Genomic DNA, 22,962 nt, shown 5'->3' on the forward strand with positions numbered 1-22,962 from the left:
CGGAATCCTGTTTGGATGATCAGATCGTATAGTTTCTTTTGAATCGTCGGCATCGGACTTTGTGTACTGGAGAAAAGGATATATTTTGTATATAGATAGATAGATAGATAGATATATAGATAGATAGATAGATAGATAGATAGATAGATAGATAGATAGATAGATAGATAGATAGATAGATAGATAGATAGATAGATAGATAGATAGATAGATAGATGGATAGATAGATAAATAGATGGATAGATAGACAAACATAGATTAATACATGGCATCATTTCATCATTCTATTTTCTTATAAATAATATGAGATTGCTCATGATAACTTATCTCTCATGACACAAATATTATGGAATTATATTCGAAAAAAGAACAATCGTAAAACATAATAAATCACGTTTGTAATCTATACTTTAACCAGTATCTTGCGCATAGCAAATTTCAATACTAAAAAAAACAATCACAAAAAATACGTTTTTACCTCTCTAGTAACTACGAATTCTTCTACGCCATCATCGCTGGGACTTCTGCTGCAACCTGAGTCAACACGAACAGAATTAGTTTCGTTAGAACGTTTTACTTAGATTTTGATACTGATGGCAAAAATGTTGGTCTGGTTCTCTCTCTCTCTCTCTCTCTCTCTCTCTCTCTCTCTCTCTCTCTCTCTCTCTCTCTCTCTCACTCTCTCTCTCTCTCTCTCTCTCTCTTTCTCTCTCTCTCTTTCTCTTTATTTCTCTATCTCTGTCTCTCTATCTCTCTCTCTCTCTCTCTCTCTCTCTCTCTCTCTCTCTCTCTCTCTCTCTCTCTCTCTCTCTCTCTCTCTCTCTCTCTCTCTCTCTTTATTTCTCTCTCTCTCTCTCTCTCTCTCTCTCTCTCTCTCTCTCTCTCTCTCTCTCTGTCTCTGTCTCTCTCTCTCTCTCTCTCTCTCTCTCTCTCTCTCTCTCTCCTGTGTATCCATGCATGTATATATGTATTTGGGTATGTGAATATATATGTATACATATGTAGTATGTGTGTGTGTGTGTGTGTGTGTGTGTGTGTGTGTGTGTGTGTGTGTGTGTGTGTGTGTGTGTGTGTGTTCATCAGTCAATCTATCTACTTATATCTCTGTGCTGTCTTCCCTCTTCGGAATCTTTTCCTAAAGTTACTCGTCACAATGTTCGTAAGTTGTAAGAACTATCGAAGCAAAGAATAAATGAGTCGAAAAAAGTGAAGCACAATAGAGAGAAATATAGAACAAATGATAATAAATGACATATCATTTATAAATGACAAATATCATTTGACTATATGACAATATCTTTTATAATGACAATATCATGTATAACATTGCTCCGATAACCAAAGTGTTACGGTATTTAGTAAAGGGAAATAAGTTTTGAAGTGATGAGGTCGATATTGTAATCTAATATTACAGATAATACTGTTATCATACTGTTATCATCGTAATGATAATTGATATTATTATCAATTCTTTTATCAACATTCGTTTTATGTAGAAAAGGCATGAATGAGAATTAATATCTTCACAATACAAGAGATTTTCATTCTCATTCATACCTTTTCTACATTTGTCAACATGAATACGGTTCATTTTGTTTTATTATATTCATTATGATTACTAGATGTAGTAGCATTAGTACTGTCGGTCGCCTTAGCAATTTTATCATTACTATTTTTTAATCATGGTGATTGTTAAAGCTTGTTATTATTCATAATAACCACCCTTATCTACCTCTTATCATTATAATACAAAGTTAAAGCTTATGTTATTATTCATAATAACCACCCTTATCTACCTCTTATCATTATAATACAAAGTTAAAGCTTATGTTATTATTCATAATAACCACCCTTATCTACCTATTATCATTATACTTGTATTATCATCATTGTTGTTATTATTATCACATTGTCATTAATAAGAATAATTATTTTATCATAATCATTGATATTATTACCATAATCTTTATCATCATTGTTAATTATCCTTACAATTAAAAGCAATACTAGTACAATTATCATTATTGCCAGACTTAGTAATAGTAACTGTATTAGTAGTATTATCATTATCATCATATCATTACCACTGTCATTTTAATCTTCACCATTACTGTGATCTACTACTATCACTATGATCAAAATAACAATTGTGATTTTCAGACAATACTTTTATAAAAGAAACAACAGTATTTACTTAGGCAAAGACCACAGAAAGAAGACGTCAAGGTCATCAGTCGAGTTGCATTAAGTCCTGAAAATAAAAAAGGAATTTTATAATGAATGGACAAAGGAGAGTATATATATTCATGAATTGAAAGATGAACACAGTTAATGAACGGTAAAAAACGCTTACAATCTGAAAAATGTTCACATTGCTCTTTAGCGTTGCCATCACCGTCATTACTATTATCTTGATCTTTATCTGCATTATTACCATTACTATCATTTTCATTATCACAATGATAATTGCAGGAATGAAGATGATAATAGGATAATAGATGAGTCTATTAGGAGTCGGTTAAAAAAAAATAGAACCCTTGTATTTAGAACGCCACAGACAATAAAATTAGCATAAGGATTACAGTAACAATGCCATCAACAAAAGCGCTAATATTACAAGGATAGTAACAATGATAACGACAATCATGAATAGAGCGATTGATATGATAAAGATATAGATAGAAAAGAGGTTTGAACTGCAATGAACATTGCTATTACTAAAATATTATGATAATGGTGATTATGAAACGTTAAGTTTTAAGAAATATATAATAATTATATTCATGAAATGGTGGAAATAACGGTAAAAAAATAAATGTTTAAAAAGAAATAATAATGATGTCTGTAATAATGAATATGAAGAAATGAAGGTAAGTACATCAGATCCTTTTTTTTTTTATATATAATACCAGATATATTTAATATCTTGCGTCATTTATTATTGAGAATAGTACATTACATAAAACGCATTTAAATACAATAGTTATTTCTATTATCAAATCTAAAGAGAGGATTTTAAAAATACAGCTTACTGAGGACATGCGGGTGTCTCAAAACTACTGAATATTCTCAACTAGGTAATCCGTGACGCTTTTCACTATACACAGGAAAGGAACAATTGGCAACTCTCGCTTTAGATTCTGGAACATTCTTTTTTGGGGAAAAAAATAACGAAATGGGTGTAGAAGGAAGGGAATTTCAGTAAGACAAAATAATGAGAATTATTGTACATCATTTTTGAAATACAAAGCATGCATAAACATAAATATCAAGTATCAGCTGATTAGAATACAAGAAGAGATTTGACGATTCAGAGTGTTCCAGAAATGCAATTTATATATATATATACATATATACATATATATATATATATATATATATATATATATATATATATATGTATGTATATATATGTATATATATAGTTTTTTCTTTCTTTCTTTCTTTTTTTTTTTTTTTTTTTTTTATTTGATCGGAAACATTATAGTCTTGAACCCCGTGAACGAACTGGTATTTTCACATCGTTTGGTAGCTTGTTCCATGTCAGACAACTAATGAATAAATTTTTGAATGTAGCTGAAAGTTGCTATTGTGCTTGAATTCACATACGTTATTGCTTTTAAAATGCCACTATCCCTAATATGAATAATATCACATCTTAATACTAACTGCTTATGAAAATAATTACAACCAAAGCTGCTTGGCATGATATATCTCCTATTATAAGTGATTCTATACCTTGTGAATCATTAATCTCAGTACCAACCTCCTGGTATAATTGCAGGTGGAGAAACACAGGTAAGTAGGTCCTTGAGCTAACTGACCCTCATGCTGTTGTTCCAAGTCGATCTCGTCCTGTTCAGCACACTTTGCTTGTTCTGCGGGAAGATCGTGTTCATTTTGATCTGAATTTTGAGTGACTTCTTTTTGATAACGAATATTAGGATGTACTTTCTCCTTTGTTGTAATAGCCTCTTCGTCCGTTAATGATAGACAGGATTTGTAAATATTTGTTAAAATCAATGAAACTCAGCTAATGATACATGATCGTATCAACGCTTATAACTTCATGGACATGAGCTTAGTTATTACCTCCGCCAAGGTTATGTTTTTGGTAGCGTTGGTTAGTTTGTCCGTTGGTTAGAAAGATAACTTAAAAAGTTATGAATATTTTTTAATGAAATTTTTACCAGAGGTGTGTCTTCGCCCAACTTAGATTCCAGTAGATTTTGATGGTGATCTGGTTCATGATCCGGATCCTGCGCGGGATAACTCAGAAAGTTATGAATTGATTTTTATTTATTATCATTATTTTTATTATCATTATCATTATCATTATTTTTTTTTATTTTTTTATCTTTTTCTTTTTTTTCTTTTTTTTTGAGCAGAGGTGTGTCTTAGCCCAATCTTGATGCCATTAATTTTTGGTGGCGATCTGGATAATGATTCAGGAATTTTTAAAAGGATTCATTAGCATTGCGATAAACTGAAACACGGACATCACCAGAGTACTTGGAAAAGAGGTGATTTTAATATTATTCTTCATGTGAATATTTATATTGCATCAGTGACCCTATAGCCTTGGCGGAGGTATGGCCCTTCTGAGTACTTCGTTATTGTTATTATTATTATTATCCTTATTATCATTATGATCCTCATTATTATCACTATCTTCATTTGTTATCGTTATCATTAATGTTATTATTCAAGTGTAAATATTTTATTGCATCAGTGACCTTATTACCTTGGTGGAGGTATGCGCTTTCAGAATGCTTCTGGTTTTACTAATAAATTCCAAAATCTGCATGGGCATATAGACAAGGAAAATACAAAAGTCGAAATGTATCACATATATTTTTTTTTTCTTTCTTTTTCCTATATCACTGAAAAATAGTCACCTCGTTACCAAGTCCGTTTTTACCCAAAACAACTAGAAATTAAGGATAGTTGACCGGAATATATTGATCAGTGGTTCTTAAACAGGTGGTAATTATCAAGTTGTAACAAGGCACTTTCCTAAGTTTATAGCTCATTCTACTATACAGCAATTAATAAGTTGCAGATATCATTAATAACACTTGCAGTAAACTTCAATTGTATATCTGATTTGTTCCATGGCTATATGCAAAATGTTCCCAACCTACAAAGTGCTGCTAATGATATGTATTCCTAGCAAAGTCTTGTTATATTTGACCGATATTTCTAAAGCATACAGCATTTTCAGTGTATGGCAATAATCTATAATGGCGTCTTTAAAAATCGATTTAGAATTAAAATGTTTTAATGGTATCCTTCATACATTTTCATTTCATAAAGTTTCATTTTTTCTATACGCATTTTTATATATAAAGTCTGCTCACTAATCTCTTTTGGTTCGTCCTATAGACTATAAAATACCGATAGTAGAATTATAGCCATCTAGGTCATTTAATTCATCATAATTTGTGACTTTTTCCACAACTTTATTCATACCCATAAACAGTTTTATGGTTGTGGTTTGAGGACTAAGGTAACGATCCTCCTGTGTTTACCTTCGTTTTCCACCTGAGGCTACAGGAACTTACCACCATCGCCATTGTTTCAAAATTCGGATATCTAGTCCGTAAACAGTTATCCTTAGTTCCAATTTTATTATTTGAATTCCATATTTCTTCCAAAAATATTGTAAAATAAGGCATGGTTGCACATACACTTACAAAGATGTGTATGTGTATTTTGCTGTGTAGTTTGATAGATGTATTTCCTAATTATCGCCAGACATTTTAGTGTTGAGAGGAACAAGTGGCTGTTTTGTCCAATAAAATTATCTCTATAGCAAAAGACTCACTTTTATATTTAGATAATTTGACAAGTACAAATATCTTTACTTGTGGAAAGGTATGAATGAGAACGAATATCACAATACAAGAGATGTATTTAACCGGTTTCGATTATATCTTCGTCTGAAATACATGTATCTCTGACGAAGATATAATCGAAACCGGTTAAATACATCTCTTGTATTGTGAAGATATTCGTTCTCATTCATACCTTTCCACATTCGTCAACATGATTACGGTTCAGATATGTTTACATCAGTATCCTCTTAGACATCAGAGAAAATTTCAGAACTTACATTATTTGCTCGTAACAGTTCTTGCTTCGTTTCGGCTTGTATCCTTTTTAAGTCACAGGTTCCTTAACACTATCTTTTTCACCTCCTTCACGATCTGTACGTGTTGTTATTTAGTGTGTCGACTGGAGGACCTTACGGTGTGCTTATCGCGCTGATAACGGTAACCATGGTATTTATCAACTGATGAAAGAGATAATATTAGGCAAGGGACTTTACCCTGATTGTTCATAGTAATATATATATATATATATATATATATATATATATATATACATATATATATAACATATATATAATATATATTATATATATAATATATATATTATATATATATAATATATATATTATATATGTATATTTGTATATATGTATATATATATATATATATATATATATATATATATATATATATATATATATATGTGTGTGTGTGTGTGTGTGTGTGTGTGTGTGTGTGTGTGTGTGTATATAATATATATAATATATATAATATATATGATATATATATATATGTGTGTGTGTGTGTGTGTGTGTGTGTGTGTGTGTGTGTGTGTGTGTGTGTGTGTGTCGATTTGTCTACCTAATCCGAATACTATAGCTGCGATCGTTTCGTTGGCTGGTTGGCTCAAATTCTTTAGCCTTCCTGTAACTGAACACTCACGTCCTTGGTGACCTGAAAACCACACATCTTCGATCTTTGAAGACCTGCTACTGTCTCAGTACTCACGCGGGCATATGTGTGTGTGTGTGTGTGTGTGTGTGTGTGTGTGTGTGTGTGTGTGTGTGTGTGTGTGTGTGAGTGTGTGTGTGTGTGTGTGTGTGTGTGTGTGTGTGTGTGTGTGTGCGTGTGTGTGTGTGCATATAAGCATGTAATAAATATTCAATGGATTGCATTCTTGGATCCAAAGTATGCATCACAGAAACAACTCAATATTTTGCAGTCGCTAAGATAAGCATAACATAGATATCTCAAACAAAATTCAATCTTAATTGCTTTTCAATAATTCCGTTGATATTTACCCCTTTATTAAACCCTGTTATTCTAATCAAACCATTTGGACAGATATGTTATCATCTTTTTTAGCAGTCGGTTACGTCAAACTTCAGAAAACTGACGAAATGCAATGAAAATAAAATTCTACGTAAACGGCCTCTTATCACCTTTTGTTCTGTGGATTTCCTTCGTGCATTTGTTCTTTATAATAACTGTCAGTAATTACTTCCCCAACAATTAAGTTCGATGACGAAGGCGGCAACATAGTGCACGTGTGGGAATGAGAAGAATCTGCTTAAGGTGATACCTCAGTCGTTACTAGAACTGTTAATATTTTCTATAGTTAAGCCTATGGTGGAATGTGTCTTTTGAAAAAAAAAATATATAATTATAATAATAATAATAGTAATAATAATGATAATAGTAATAATAATGATAATAATTAATAATTATAATAATGATGATGATGATGATGATGATAAATAAATAAAACAATAAAATAATAAAAAATTAAATACAATTATTGTAGTGACACGTGTTATCATCAGCTGTAAAATTGCAATCACCTGTTGAGTCTTTGCACAAATTGATTTATCTTGAAAATAAAACCTAAGTAATGGAATTAATGCACGTTGCAACCACACTCCATATTGAATCCATTATCCTTTCTAATATATATATATATATATATATATATATATATATATACATATTTATATTTATATTTATATTTATATATATACATATATATATATATATATATATATATATATATATATATATATATATATATATATATATATGCTATATGTGTATGTGTGTATGTGTGTGTGCACACACACACACAAGAACCAGACTGACTATGTGACGATTAACAAACGTTTCAGAATTGCTGTCACCGACCCCGAGGCAAACCCAAGTGCAGATTGCGGTAGTAACCATCAGCCTGTTGTCTGCACAATGAGGGGGAAGCTAAAGTAAATAAAGAAACCGCGTGCATCACCAAAGCTTTAGTATTCGCTGCTGCAAACCAATCCGGACACAAAGCACGCCTATGCAGTTGCGGTCAGGAACAGAATCTTGAATGCGTAGGAAAATCGAAATAGGGCAAAATAGGGCACTATGAAAGAAGCTTTGATTACATTAGCCAAAAATAATAATAATAATAATAATAATAATAATAATAATAATAATAATAATAATAATAATAATAATAATAATAATAATAATAAAAATAAACACCAAAAAATAAGTGGAATAATGACGATATACTAGAACCAGTGCAAAGATAACAAAACATGAAGCGAGAAAGCCACCAATACAAAGAACTTGACAAAGAAATTAAGATTAGATGCTGAGAAGCAAAGGAGCGTGGGTTAAACAAGGAATGTGAGGAAGAGCAATACAATAACATCGTTTCTGCTTCCATGCACAGAAAATCCAAGGAGATTGCTTGTCATCGGTAGGCTTCAAGTCATGAGGATGTACTGTTTTCATAGAGAAGGAAGAAATATTAAAATGATGGACTGAATACATTGGTGAATTGTTCAATAACAACAGGGGAAGTAACATAACAACCAAAATCATAGACGGGCCAAAGATTTTAGAAACGAAGGCAGCACTGAGAAAGATGAAACAGAACAAGACTGCAGGACTAGATGAGTTTGTCATAGAAATGCTAACTGGAGGAATCTGGAATTGAAAAGTTAAAAGACATGTGAACGAGATTTACGATAGGGGACTATACCAGAAGACTTGAGTTGGTAAATTTTAGCTGCCTTACCCCCCAAAAATCGTGCCCTATAGAATGTGAATTACATCGAAAAATCAGACTGACGAATCACATTAACAAACATTCACTGAGAATAGTCATGGTAAGAGCACGAAACAGGATAAGACCAGGAACAGGAATAGAGCAGTGTGGATTTATAGAAAATACTGGAGCCAGGAATGCCATCTCTACGGTACACATGTTGTCGGAACGAGCAATCGAAATGCAGGAAGATATGCATATGGGCTTCATAGACTATACAAAAGCACTTGATAAGATAAAGCATGAAGATCTGTTAAAGATGCTGGAATGTTTATTTCTGAATGGAAAGAATTTACGTCTGATTAGAAACGTACTGGGAACAAACAACATGCATGGGAATAGACTGGGAGATGGGTGAATAATGAATGATTAAGAGAGGGGTGAGACAAGGTTAAGCATTTTCACCAGACTTGTTTAATCTCTATAATGAGATGATTTTACGTGAAATATATGGACTGAAAGGTCTTTGTGCAGGAGGCCGGAATGTCAACAACCTTAGATATACTGATGATACAATCCTAACTGCAGAATCACGAGCACAGTTACAAGAACAGGGTAGCTGAAACAAGCAAAGAGAAAGGTTTAACTATCAACGGTAAAAAGACCGAATGTATGGTTGTCAGCAGCAGTGCAAAATGTGACCTACGAGTTGGATGTGTTACCATAAGGCAGGTATAAAAGTTTATCTACTTGGGAAGTAATAACGTCAGATGGCATATGCGACACCGACATTTAAAAAGTTCATAGGAATGGCAACAGAAAGCTTTTCAAAAACTGGAAAAGGTACCCAAGAACTACGTTGGTAAAGGAAACTAAGAAAAGAATATTGTATTCCAGTCTGTTATCCATCTTGCTGTATGGTAGTGAATGCTGGACAATTCCATCCCAAGCAAGACAGAGATTTGAGACTATTGAAATATCCTACGGACGCATGCAGAGAATATCATGGACACCACAAAAGTAATAAGTGTTAAAGATGGCAGGTACCGAAGAAAAGCTATTGAAAACCACCAGGAAATGGCAGCTTGAATTTCTGTGACATGTGTTTGAGAAAGGAAGGTCTTGAGAACATAAGTCTTCCAGGACGGATTGAAGGCAAGAGTGCAAGAAGAAAACAACTCACAACATATTTGGAGAGCCTGATAAACTGGACGAAAGAACAAGTTATGGCTAGAGAAAAGAGCAAGATTTCCTGTCTGGCTCTGATGAAAACACCAAGAGACAGGAGACAGTCGAGAGCCAAGATCGCCGAAGTCGTGAAGGAATATCGTACCTAAAGAAAGATATATGTATGTGCTCCACTGACCCTGCGGTAGTTATGCAAATTGCTTATACAAGAGTCTACCACATATTAATCCGCTTCTATCTCAGATGACTTCTAATCTGTTAGACGAGTACTGTGAAAGTTGTAGATTTCTTTTCCAATTAGGTTAGTCTAAGCGAAATTTCTTTGAAAGACGCCTATATTCACAGAAAACGAATTTTAAAGGGTACTCTAAGTCATTGCTGTTACTAAATTTTGTTTAATTTCAGCTGACTGTTTCAAGGAAATGTAGAAAAACTCCAATTTCTTGCTTGGGCATGGGATACTCAAGCTACACTTTATATATATATATATATATATATATATATATATATATATATATATATATATATATATATATATATATATATATATATATGTATATATATATATATATATATATATATATATATGTATGTATATATATATATATATATATATATATATATATATATATATATATGAATGTATATATGTGTGTATATGTACATATAATGATTAAACATTTTTTTCTGCATTCTATGTTTTATTCCTATGACAATATTTGATACTGGTGGTCCACCCTAGTACTTGACTCCCAGAATAGGTCTATTTCACCCTCAGTCTAAATGTTAGACATCAACAATCATTCTGTTCCTAGTCTTGACACCTAATGCGGTGCCAACACTCTGGTTTATCCATGATTTTTAAATATTCTTTCCATTCAGATTATTTTATACATAATTGTAACCAGTCAATTCCCATAAGAATGGGCCAATATACCATTTACAAATATTACTTTATTTTATGAGTTATGGTATGGGGTGTTATGCTGTCCTATGTGGTTGGGCATATGGTGGAAAACTAACAGCATGAAAGTGGACTTTTTTATGAATAATTATTTTGTTGCTTGTAACCTTAAAAAAACAGGATTTATTTCCTAAAAGAACTTTTACAAGTGCGCGAACGACATCGCCTCATATTTTTACGAATAAAATATTCATCTGTGGAAAGAGATACACAGTTTAGACAGTATAGATATATTTTTAGAGTTATCATAGACAAAATGATTGAATTCACTGTAAATCAAAAGTCCGATAAAGCAAGAAATAATTTATAAAATAAATTGCATTCTGGCAACTCATCACGTAAACAAATACACGTCAAGAATTGTTCAGAAGGGAGCGAGAAGATTACCATATTTTTTACATTTTCCTCCTTTTTTATCTACTTTTGTCATTTTCCTCCATATCACAACCACGGTGAGTATTTCTTCGTGTAATTAGAAGAGGGAAGTAGGTAGTAAAACGTGTGGTAAGAAAGGAGAAGGAAAAATAACATGAAAAATGTATTTCATGTGTTGAATATGCCGGTAGTACGAATACAATACTTGTTTTATATTTATTTCTTGTCTTGCTGTTGATGCATTTCTCGGTTTGTTGTGGCTTCCGTAGCATTACACTTTTGGCATCCGGTTAGCAAGTATCCAGAGTAGCTTTCAAATAATTATATTGCTTATATTCTGTCCAAATCCACATGAAAGGATGTTGTCTGTAATGGAAGACTTACAATCAAGTCCAACATGATGGCAATACATTGTCATGTGATCACTGGGATCTCCATGCCTTGCACTCTGGCAAATGCTAACAAACAACCTTTACTTGTATTCAAGGATTGATATTTACAGTATGGATGCACTAAGGGCCAGTTGAATATGATATTCGGTAATTGTTACCGATAGCAATACACACTCCCAGAGACAGAGTTCCAAAAGGGGGGGGTCATTGGATATCGTGAAGCTCCAAAACAGGGAAGGGGGGGAGTGGGGGAGGGATGGTACAATGTCGATATGAACTTGTAAATATCAATAGGGTATAAGTTAAAGACACCAACATGCGTAGATAGAGGGAAATGGACACCGCCATCTTACAGAGCAGAAGAAATAGAAGGAGATTGAACATAGTTTAAAATGCGGCGGCCTTATAGTAACTGCTAAATGACGAAAATATCAAGAGCTCCAAATAACGAAAAGAGTGATTAAAATCAAAGGAATCCAGACGGTACAAAGAAGCAACAAAAGTTTGATGTTTACAGATATAATTGGTATTTAGTTTATCATTTTATGGTGTGAATGTAGCTCTATCTTGCCGTACATAGGCTACCGAGGTGAAGAAAATGTGTCCTGGGGGGTGTTGGAAGGAGGAGCCCCCCATCAACCCTCCCCTCAGGCAGTGCCCAAAGGGCGCACCTAGTCACGGCAACTAAAATTGATATATTAGACTGGTTTAATGGTCAATACATTTTTCGGGGGGGGGGGGGGGGGACTGTGAATTCCCGTAGAGTTTTGCCGAATGGTGGGTTGGGTTCCCAAAGAGTTTAATTTACTGATTTTAAGCAGTTTTTGGGCTAGTTTTATGCATTTTTATCGTTATTCTTCTTATTTAAGCCTGTTTTACGCCATAATTTCCCTGATATACTTCATGCCCTCCCATGCTAAGGGGACTAACAAATCAAGGTCGTTGATGGAGAAATGGTACTCGATCTCCAGAAAAATTCACTTGCACAACACACAATGCTGAGAATAGATAAAATCATTGGATTTCTTGCAAAAAAACATCTAATTTTTTTGACTTAGTCTCTAGGAGGGTGCGTCGCTCTCTGTAACAAATACTATAAAAAGAAAATTATTTAGATAAAAAAAAAATTAAAAAGTAATATTTTCTGAAAGATGAGCCAAAATTTGTGTCCCTAAAACAATACAAAGGCCGTTTATTAAAAAGGATGAACGAAACTTTGTCCGAAGGACACCGAATGAAATACATTGAAACTAAACTATAAAAAATCGCTATACGCACAAACAGGATATCCGAAATATAGACCTAATATTCTACATCATAACAAAACCTGTGGATATCCTGCAAACCCAAAAACACAAGCCTAAAATATCCAACATCTACCCCCCCTCCCCCATTTTATTCACACCCTATCAAATTATTAGAATAATTTTTATAACAATATTTTACACATACCGCCAGTGTAGAGGGTAGAGACGAGCTGCGGTGAGGAGGAACTGATGTAATCTTTTATTTTCAACCTGGTATACCATCGTGAAAATGGCCGAGGCCAAATACCCGGCGAAGTGGCAACTACACCTGCTTTGGCCTCCCTCCATTTGTGTTCGATCGTATTTGTATGTGCATTAGTGTCAGGGTCAACAAAATTGTATGAATGATATAGAGTTAAATATTGATAGCCCTCTTTTTCCAATTGTATGCCTTTCAACAATCACTAATGACCATGGTCCCTGGGTGGATATGCTCCTTAATGACGTTAAGCAAAGAGAGAGTCACGCGTCTCCAGGGGTACAAAAAAAAATAATCCCTACTCATGTGGCATACTCCTCCAAAAGCACACTGACCTTTTATTACTTGGCCAACATTATATTTATGTTTTTCAGATTTAGATTCATCAATCTCAACAATTTCCCCTGACTCACCTATTTTGTTGGATTGATTCTCAAAACACCAATAAATTAAAACCTTCCGACAGAATCCCACCCAATCTCAAATAGACTTGTTTGGGAAATTCAAATCGCTCTGTGCAGGTTCATAAGAAAACCTCTATCAGATACAAATGTACAAATGTTTAATTAATTTTAAAATCAAGCTTGCTATGATCAGACTAAGTGTTCTTAAATTTTTTTTTTTTAATTTGCATCTAACTTCTTTTTTTTTTTGGGGGGGGGGGGTTCTCACACCAGAATAAATATATATTTATATCTAGCCAGCACCCTCTGGCTATGCAAGGGTGTTGTGGACTTTGTCATTGACCGGTAAATATGAGGCCACTGCCGCTTAAACTATGTTTACTATCCCTACCACTCCCTCCTGATGCACACATGAATCCCTTCTAACACAATGTCCTTCCCCAGATCCCACCTTTCTTGATGATCCTCCAGATACTATACCTTCACCTTTTCCCCCTGACCCCTTTCCTATGATAATTCTCTTGATACTACACCACCACCTCCATCCCCTCGTCCCATACCTCAACCCCCAGATACCCCTCCTCTTACCTCTCAGACATACATTGTCACCCATAATAGTTGTAGAATGATCCACAATGGCTCTACTACAGTGGAACATTAGAGGCTTTTGCTCACACAGACCTGACCCCCGCCATCTTCTCTCTTATAATCCATCTATCGTCTGCCTCCAAGAAACCTTCCTCACACATCCTCCAGTACCAATTCCCAACTACTATTTTGCGTCACTCCCTCATTCTATATTTGCTTCTTCCATACTTGTTCATCATAAAACACCATATATCATACCTCCTTTATAAACTACTATACCTTGCACAGTTATCCGGATTTTCCTCCGCCACTGGATCACAATTATTTCAGTCTACTTCTCTCCTTCCCTCCCTATTGACTTCCTAGAATTTGAGACCTTACTTTCCCAACTCCAATCTCCTTTCCTAATAGCTGGAGACTTTAACTGTCGCCATACTCTTTGGGGTGACTCTATTATCAATACTAGGGGTCACTCCTTGGAACAATTTCTAGCTAAAACTGACCATGTCCTCCTAAATTCCAACAGTCCCACTCAATTGACCTATGCACTCAACCTGTTCATGCCTAGATCTCTCTCTTTGCTCTCCTATCCTTCATATAGACTTTCGCTGGTCTGTCCTAAACAATTTTCACTCTAGTGATCACTTCCCAGTTCTTCTTTTTTCAACATCCTTTATCCCATTACCAAATCCCCCTCGCTGGTGCTTTTACAGAGCAGACCGGAGTACCTTTACCTCTCTATCTACTCTTGAAATTCCTCCATCATCATTCTCTATCACCTCAGAAATGCTCCAATACTTCACAACTAACGTTTTAAATACAGCCTATATAATCATCCCTCAAACATCCCAACCTTACACCTCAAAATATGTTCCATAGTGGAACCTTCGTCTGAAGCGTGTAGCTTGGAATAGCTACCGACACAAGAGAAGCACCTCCAGTCAACTAACAGCCTTCATATCCTTTAAAAATGCATCAGCCCATCTTCACCGTACAATCTGTAACTTCGTGACAAACAGCTGGCAAAACTATGTATCCTCCATAACATCCTCCAAACCAATCTCTGTAGTCTGGCGGCGGATCCATAAGTTATCCGGAAAACATCCTCCTCATCCTGCCCCCATCCTCCATATTCATAATAACCTCATCTCTGACCCTCTTCAAGTAGCTACTGAACTTGGTGCCTATTTTAGCCAAGGCAGGAGTGGCTCTCATATTTCTCTTCATTTCTCTTCCTTAAAGTCAGGCAAAGAGCGCATTCCTATCTCCTTCTACCTATCATCCACAGAACCTTATAATGCACCCTTTTTTTCTGAGATCTATAATGTACTTCAGTCATGCCGCAACACCCATGAAGGCCCAGACGGTATACATTACAGTATGCTAAGACACCTTTCTCCTACTTCCTTATCCTTCCTTCTTTCAATATTCAAAAACATATGGACGACTGGAAACTTTCCTCCCCACTGGAGAGAAGCCATAGTATTTACGTTTCCTGAAATCTAACAAAACAGGTACTCTTACCCAAGACTACTGCCCCATAGCCCTTACAAGCTGCCTATGTAAATTAAAGGAAAGAATGATAAATTTCAGATTAATGTGGTACCTAGAATACCACAAAATCAGTTCACCAAATCAACTCAGATTTGGTCTTGGTAAAAGTACAGATGACCCACTAGCCTATGCAGAAACATTAATCACTTTAGCATTTGCACGCCGCAAGTCAGTGTTAGCTGTCTTTTTCGATCTTGAAAAAGCATATGATACTGCTTGGTGGCACTATATACTACAACAGTTATATCCCCACGGAATATGTGGAAACATGGGTGTTTTTTATAAAATCCTTCCTCTCTGACCATACCTTCTGTGTCAGATTTGCCTCTTTCAGTTTCCCCTCCTTTCCTCAATTTGAAGGTGTCCCACAAGGAAGTGTACTGAGCACCACACTGTTCCTCATAGCTGTAAACGGATTAATATCTGCTTTACCACCAAGAATCTATTCATCACTGTATGAAGATGATCTAGCCATCTTCGCCTCCGATCGTTCCGTAAAAGTTCTCCATCAACTTATCCAGTCGTCAATAACATCAATCTCTTCCTGGGCTACCAACCATGGCTTTCGTTTCTCTACCTCTAAAACCTTCTCCATCCTTTTCTCTTGTTCACGTATAGGCTCCCAACTTCCACTCCTCCTTTATTCCAACTTCCACTCCTCCACCCCCATCCAAGCCCGATCTTCCAGCAAGTTCCTTGGAGTTATCTTGGCGGGATCATATCCAATCTATTAAAGAAAAAGCTCGCCATCGCCTCCGACTATTATAAACCCTCTCCACCCTTGAATATAGTTGCCACATATATTTTTCTGCCTCTGCCTCTCTTCTCTCTCTCCTTGATCTTATCCACCATTGTGGTCTCCGCTTAGCCCTAGGAGCTTTCCGATCCTCTCCAGTTGAGAGCCTATACATTGAATCAGGACTACCATCCCTCTCTAGACGCCGCGCTCTTCTGTCCCCAAGAAACCATGCCTGTTTCCACCAATTTTCATGCTCCAAACTAACTGTCTGTCAACCTCTTCTTAGTATCTTCTCTTCCTTTCCACGTTTATCTGGCCCTTTCCCTGTTCGTATGGATGCTCTTCTTTCACATTCATCCTTTTCTCATCTCCAAATTCTTCCTCTTTCTACCCAAATTTTCCCTCCCTGGTTAGTACCTGTCTATTGTAATTGCTCCTATATTTTCCCTGATCTACCAAAGTCAAACATTCCACCTTCTATCCTTCTCACACATTTCCTTGCTCATATCTCTAGTCACTCCTCTAGCACTCATAGCTATACTGATGGGTCTAAATCCAGTTCAGTTGCTGGTTTTGCCTTAGTTCTTACCTCTCAGACATACAGCTTTCCTCTTCCACCTGAATTGAGCATCCTTGCAACAGAACTTTATGCTATCCTCTTTGCTCTACAATGCATATCTTCCATCTCTTCCTCATCCTTCACCATCTTCACTGACATGTAACTCAATATCACTCATACAATCCATACACCCTACCAACCCTATAGCCCATAAGATACATGACCAGCTATTCTATCTGTCTACACAACAGAAAACAGCGAATTTTTGCTGGATACCCAGCCATGTCGGGATTCCTGGCAATGAAAAAGCAGATGATTTTGCACGATCTGCTGCCCTGCCCACAAGTCACCAACCCCGTTTTTCACACATCCCAGCCACCAACTACTACCCCCACTTGAAAACTTTTATTTACAACTGATGACAATCCTTCTGGTCAGGTCTGTACACTAACAAACTCCAAACCATAAAACCCTCAATCTCCCCTTGGTTAGCTCCATACCATCAAAACAGACGTTGGGAAACTGCCCTTGCTTGCCTACGAATAGGCCACACCAGAATCACTCACTCACACCTCATGTCACATTCCTCTAACCTACCTCTATGCCCTACATGCAATGTCCTCTCTGTCTCACTTATCCTAATATCCTGCCCTCGCTTTACCGAAGCCCGTACCCTTACTTTCCCTCATATATCCCTTCTTCCCAGACCCCCCAACCTGTTAGACATCCTTACAGAATCCCCCACCTTTTCTATTGATAATTTATTCTCCTTCCTCAGATGCATAAATATCCTTCATATGATCTAACCATCCATTGTCCTTAACTCTTCCTCTTTTCATGAGTACCTATCCTACCCCCATCTACCCTCTCCTACTCCTTCAAATACTATACTATCATACAATGAATGACCATCGAAACATAACATTTTAACTTTAATAAAGAACTTTACAAACCCTCCCAACACAATACAATACCATAAAGCTATATGACCTTTGATGTCTAGGAAATTTATTTTCTTGTCATTATTACTTACTTCTCTTTTGGCCACAGCTCTTGAACACTGATACTAATACTCCCCCACCCCTTCTATACATTCCAAACCATCCACCCAGGTCAATACTCAACCTTCAGAATGCACCCATTCCTCTCCCAGCATTAACCACTCCATCCCCACTGTACAGTCTTCTTCATTGTCTACCCCTTCCCCCCTTATTACTACTATTTATCCTTATTGTCCTCCTCCCCACAGTACTACCCCATCTTCCTCCTGCTCTTGTCTTTCTATTGCTTCCAGCTCTACAAACCTTTGGCCCAGCCAAGTGGGATTGATTCTTTGTGATTCTCCCCACTGCCCCTTACTATAACAATACCCTTCTCTTCCAACAATGTCACCAAAAACAAGTAGACAAAGTTTCCTTTCTTAGTCATTCTAATTGTTCACTCCTTGTCACGATTACATCAGAGTCCCAAGCTCATGCACTATCTACCCTGACCGACTCACTGGCAAACCTTTCCCTGACCATCCTCACTCCTTTTACTGTTTCCATTTCCCCGACTGATTGTCCTGTTTATGGCAAGGACTGGTCAGATGGCTTACCTGTCTCCATCTTCATGTACCTCATACATCTATCCCCTCTTCTTCTTCTCACAAGAAAACCTTTGTTTCTCAGACCTTCCCACTCCAGAAACCCTTCCAGAAACTCTTCAAGACATCCAAAGCTTCCTATTCCTCCTCCTCCTCCTCCTCAAGTTACCCATACCCCATTTCCTCCCACTCTTTCCCAACACACCCCATCCTCTCCTCCATGTGCACCATTCCCTCTTCGTTACCCATTATCCTTACCTCCCCCACCTGGATGCTAACATGAATCTCTTCTGTCGCAATGGTGTCCTTTTTCAATCCCTCCCCTCCTGACATTCTGCCTGATACATCACTACCTTCCCCTGTTCTCTTATATCATTACCTGGATTCTTCTGATACTTCTCCAACAGCCACTTCTACCCTTATTACTGGTTGATTGTTTCATAATGGCTCTTTTACTAGTTTTCCTTAAACAATGTTCCTCTTCCTTTCTCAGCCACAAATTCAATTTCATCCAATTGCCCAATGCCCTTAACCCTTTCCTCTTTTACTAATCTCTGCTTCACTTCATCTACTCTCCCTTTACCCTTTTCACCACCATACTATCCTGTCATACTGTAGAATCTAACATATATTATCCTAGTTGTTAACTAATTTTTACCCTTTTCGCCATAATACTTTACCATAGTGCTGTATGACCTTTGATGTATGTCTAGCACACATATGTTTTTAACCATTAACCATTAACCACTGAAAGCTTAAAATTCATAAAACATGGACAGACTAACACATATCATCAGGAAGTCACATGCAAGTTATATTTCAAGTGCACAATAACTTTAACCTTTATTTCATTTGGGTCTCTCATATTTTCCATCTTTTATTTTTTTTTGCTAGTTCATACACATATGGTATGTAGTGATAGAATTGACATATTTCAAATAATTTTAAAGAGTAATCTTGAGATCAAATGCTGTTGGATCCAGTAGAATGAACATATATGCAAAAATAAGTGAAAACCTTGAAACCAACAGTTGTAATACCACACCTGCTACCGCATGAATGACGTGCATTGAGGCTTATCATCATAGTGGATTTCTTTCATACTTGCACGAGTATCAGAGTGCCCTTGACTCAGTTTTGACTATGGGCTGCCCAGACAGTCCCCATATCTTCCCACCCTCCACTTTTCTCTCTCATTCATTTATTTATTTATTAATTTGTTCATTTATTACTCTTTCCCCAGCCATGGTGCGTGTGGTGTTCCTTCACCCAGACCTGGGCATTGGTGGTGCAGAACGCCTTATTGTGGATGCAGCTTTAGCCCTCAAACGCAAGGGTCACCAGGTTACTGTGTTCACCAGCCACCATGACCACAGCCATTGTTTCCCAGAGACTGTTGATGGCCAGCTAGAGGTCCACTGTGCAGGTGACTGGCTTCCCCGGTCAACCTTTGGCAAGCTCTATGCTCTTTGGGCTTATGTAAGGATGATATACCTGGCACTCTATTTGGTTCTCTTTAGCAAGCTAGAGTATGAGGTGGCCTTCGTGGATCAGGTGGCAGCCTGCATCCCTTTTCTCAGGCTTAAAAGACAGAGTAAGGTTGTCTTCTACTGCCACTTCCCTGACCTCCTTTTAGCAATGGGGGGTGAGGAGAAGGTAGGCAGGATGGCCAGGAGAATGGCCAATGAGGGGGTGACGGAGAAGGAAATTGAGGAGGAGACAGGGATAAGAAAGAGACAGATTGAAGACACAGAAGGCATGAAAGAAGAGAAAAACAAAGAAAAGGAGGATAAAGTAGATGAAGATTGGAAGAAAAAGGAGAGCCCAAAGTCCTCCCTCTTGAGAAAGTCATACCGCTTCATCCTAGACAAGGTGGAAGAGTGGACGACTGGGCAGTCTGATTGCATCCTCGTCAACAGCCATTTCACAGCAGGAGTCTTCAAGGAGACTTTTAAATCACTCAAGGTAGTCTTTTGTCACTTTCAGTAACTGGATGTAGTTAGACTCCATGAATTCTTTATTTCACATTTTATTGCAGATGCATTTTAGACAAGAGCTCTTTTGAGCAGTTACTAAACTCTGATCATATTAGGGATATTTTACTTTGAGTGCAGATATATGCACTCCATATGTTATACCTCCCTTCCTTGCTTCTCTTTTTTTAAATTAAATATGCTTCATTTTCTTTTGTTACAGGTAACGCCCCAGGTGGTGTACCCATCTCTAGACTTTGAGAAATTCACACCCTTTGAGTCCCTCTCTCTTGAGGATGTGGGATTGGACCGCATCCTGCCCCAACATCCCGCAAAACCCATCATCTTTCTCTCCCTCAACCGCTTTGAGAGGAAGAAGAACCTACCACTGGCCCTTGAGGCACTCAAGGTCCTACTTGAGGGGGACCTGGGTGACAATGGCCAAGACCAAAAAGACCAGAAAGGAGACATTCTGCCTTCTCTCTCAGACCTCCTTCCCCTCGACCCTGATATATCATCAAGGATTCTCCTTGTAGTAGCAGGTGGGTATGATTATCGTGTCCAGGAAAATGTCCAGCATCTGGAAGAGCTGGAGTCATATGCCTCTCGCCTCGGCATCTCTGAACGGGTAGTATTCCTACGGTCACCTCCAGAGCCCCAGAAGGCTGTTCTGCTGCGAGTAGCAAGGGGACTACTGTACACACCAGAAGCTGAGCACTTTGGCATTGTCCCCCTTGAAGCAATGTCGCTAGGGACCCCTGTGCTAGCTGTTGCTGGAGGGGGTCCTCGTGAGACAGTTGTGCATGGGAGTACAGGGTTCCTCCTCCCTCCAGGAGAGGCAGGAGGTTTTGCCAGGGCCATGGCGGTATTGGCTAGTGATTCCGAGAGGGAAAAAGACATGGGGATTAAGGGACGGGAGAGGGTCCTCAGGGAATTCTCCAGTCAGAAGTTTGAGGAGGAGCTAGACAGGGTAGTGAAGGGAGCATGGAAGGGTCAGAAGTAACTTGTGTGTACTAATTACAATCAGATGTACTAATAGTGAGCGAAGAAAAAAAGTAAGATGGAAAAAAATGATGAGTTCTGGTGGTAAAAAAAGAATTTTAAAAAATTAAGTAAAGCCAAGGATAAAGCCAGAAAAAATTATTCAGAAACAAAAGAAATTGGTAGTAAGCGAGAGGAAGAAAATTGGTAATTGAAACAGAAAAAAAGAAATTCTAGTTTGACTGTGATATATTTGCAAAAAAATGAAAATAAAAAACAATAGTTATATATTTATATATTTATATGAATGTGTTACGGACTAAGACATTGTTATTATTGCTTTGTATTTGTTAGTGTTAATATTATTATGATTATGATATTGTAACTTATCAGTAGTAGTAGCAGCAGAAATGTTTTGTTGTTTTCATAATTTTTATGAGTTATCAGATGTATTATAGTCATTATGATGTGAATCATTAGCATACTTTTGTAGGTAATTCTTTGGTTATTTTTATTTTATATATTTGAAATAAGTTTTCTTATGATTATTATTATGATTTATATACATATTATTCATTGTATGATTTCAGTGTGAAAAATATTAACAAATAAAAATTATAAACTTTATTTTATTATTTCAAAGATCCAGTATATGGAAAATATACCTAGTGCTGCATTCCAAAGGACCCTTATCACCACAGACTGTGAGCACCAAGCATAAGAGGTTTTAACTACCGGCCGGTGAGTGGAAGTGTTGTCATCTTTGTGAGTCTCAAGGAGAGGGAGAGACAAGGCTGACTGGCCGACTGTATAGATAAAAAAAGACCGAATTTTGTCACAGCTTCATAGTAACTCTTTGAACTCTACCATTTTGTTTACTAGACAGATATTTTCTAGATTGATTTCTTCTGTATAGGAAATAGACTGACTGAAACAAATGTAGTCACTACTTCAGGAGTGAAATCAAGATTGTGGTTATGGGGACCATGGTTTTTCTTATTTTTGAAAAATGTAACCATTATGAAACTGCTGAAATATGTATATCTATATATATATATTTTTTTTTTTTTTTTTTTCAACAGAGAAAAATTATGTGTAGTTAAAAAGGGACAAAAGTTAATGATGTTTTGGCCTTGAAGTTGTGCTTATTAAAGGAATGCCTTCTGTTGTATCTAAAATTTTGAACACTACTATATCTAATCATATTTCCAGGAATCCTGTAAGAAGATATAATTTTATTCATGTAATTATTACATGACAGATAATTTAATTTGGATAGTGAAACACAAATA

At 36.4% G+C, this 22,962-nt stretch overlaps 2 protein-coding genes across 6 annotated transcripts in view; one reads left to right on the forward strand and one right to left on the reverse strand.

Annotated features, from left to right (window-relative positions):
- LOC113807064 (uncharacterized) overlaps positions 1-6,248 on the reverse strand; it is a 25,264-nt gene extending 19,016 nt beyond the window's left edge. For 3 of the 5 annotated variants that reach the window (XM_070115121.1, XM_070115120.1, XM_070115118.1), the window contains exons 1-4: positions 6,116-6,248; positions 3,767-3,878; positions 2,195-2,251; positions 479-534 (exon numbers count right to left, since the gene is read on the reverse strand). In XM_070115121.1, coding sequence (XP_069971222.1) covers positions 479-534; positions 2,195-2,231 — 93 coding nt within the window. In that variant the 5' untranslated portion in view covers positions 2,232-2,251; positions 3,767-3,878; positions 6,116-6,248. The remainder of the gene's footprint in view (positions 1-478; positions 535-2,194; positions 2,252-3,766; positions 3,879-6,115) is intronic. The other 2 variants (XM_070115122.1, XM_070115119.1) reach the window with 2 other exon arrangements.
- A 4,943-nt stretch (positions 6,249-11,191) lies between these two features.
- Positions 11,192-22,297, forward strand: Alg2 (alpha-1,3/1,6-mannosyltransferase Alg2). The gene is made up of 3 exons (XM_027358228.2): positions 11,192-11,466; positions 19,960-20,681; positions 20,913-22,297. Exons 2-3 carry the CDS (start codon positions 19,962-19,964, stop codon positions 21,690-21,692), a joined length of 1,500 nt encoding a protein of 499 aa, XP_027214029.2. The 5' UTR covers positions 11,192-11,466; positions 19,960-19,961; the 3' UTR covers positions 21,693-22,297.
- The last annotated feature ends 665 nt before the right edge of the window (positions 22,298-22,962 follow it).

Source organism: Penaeus vannamei, chromosome 37 (genome assembly GCF_042767895.1).
Source record: "Penaeus vannamei isolate JL-2024 chromosome 37, ASM4276789v1, whole genome shotgun sequence".
Lineage (NCBI taxonomy): Eukaryota > Metazoa > Arthropoda > Malacostraca > Decapoda > Penaeidae > Penaeus > Penaeus vannamei.

What these genes read in the sequence shown, in the direction of transcription:
- Alg2 (XM_027358228.2), top strand. Translation starts at nt 19,962, where the DNA reads ATGGTGCGTGTGGTGTTCCTTCACCCAGACCTGGGCATTGGTGGTGCA. An exon ending in AGACTTTTAAATCACTCAAG is followed by an intron (nt 20,682 to 20,912) that starts GTAGTCTTTTGT and finishes CTTTTGTTACAG; the next exon opens with GTAACGCCCCAGGTGGTGTA.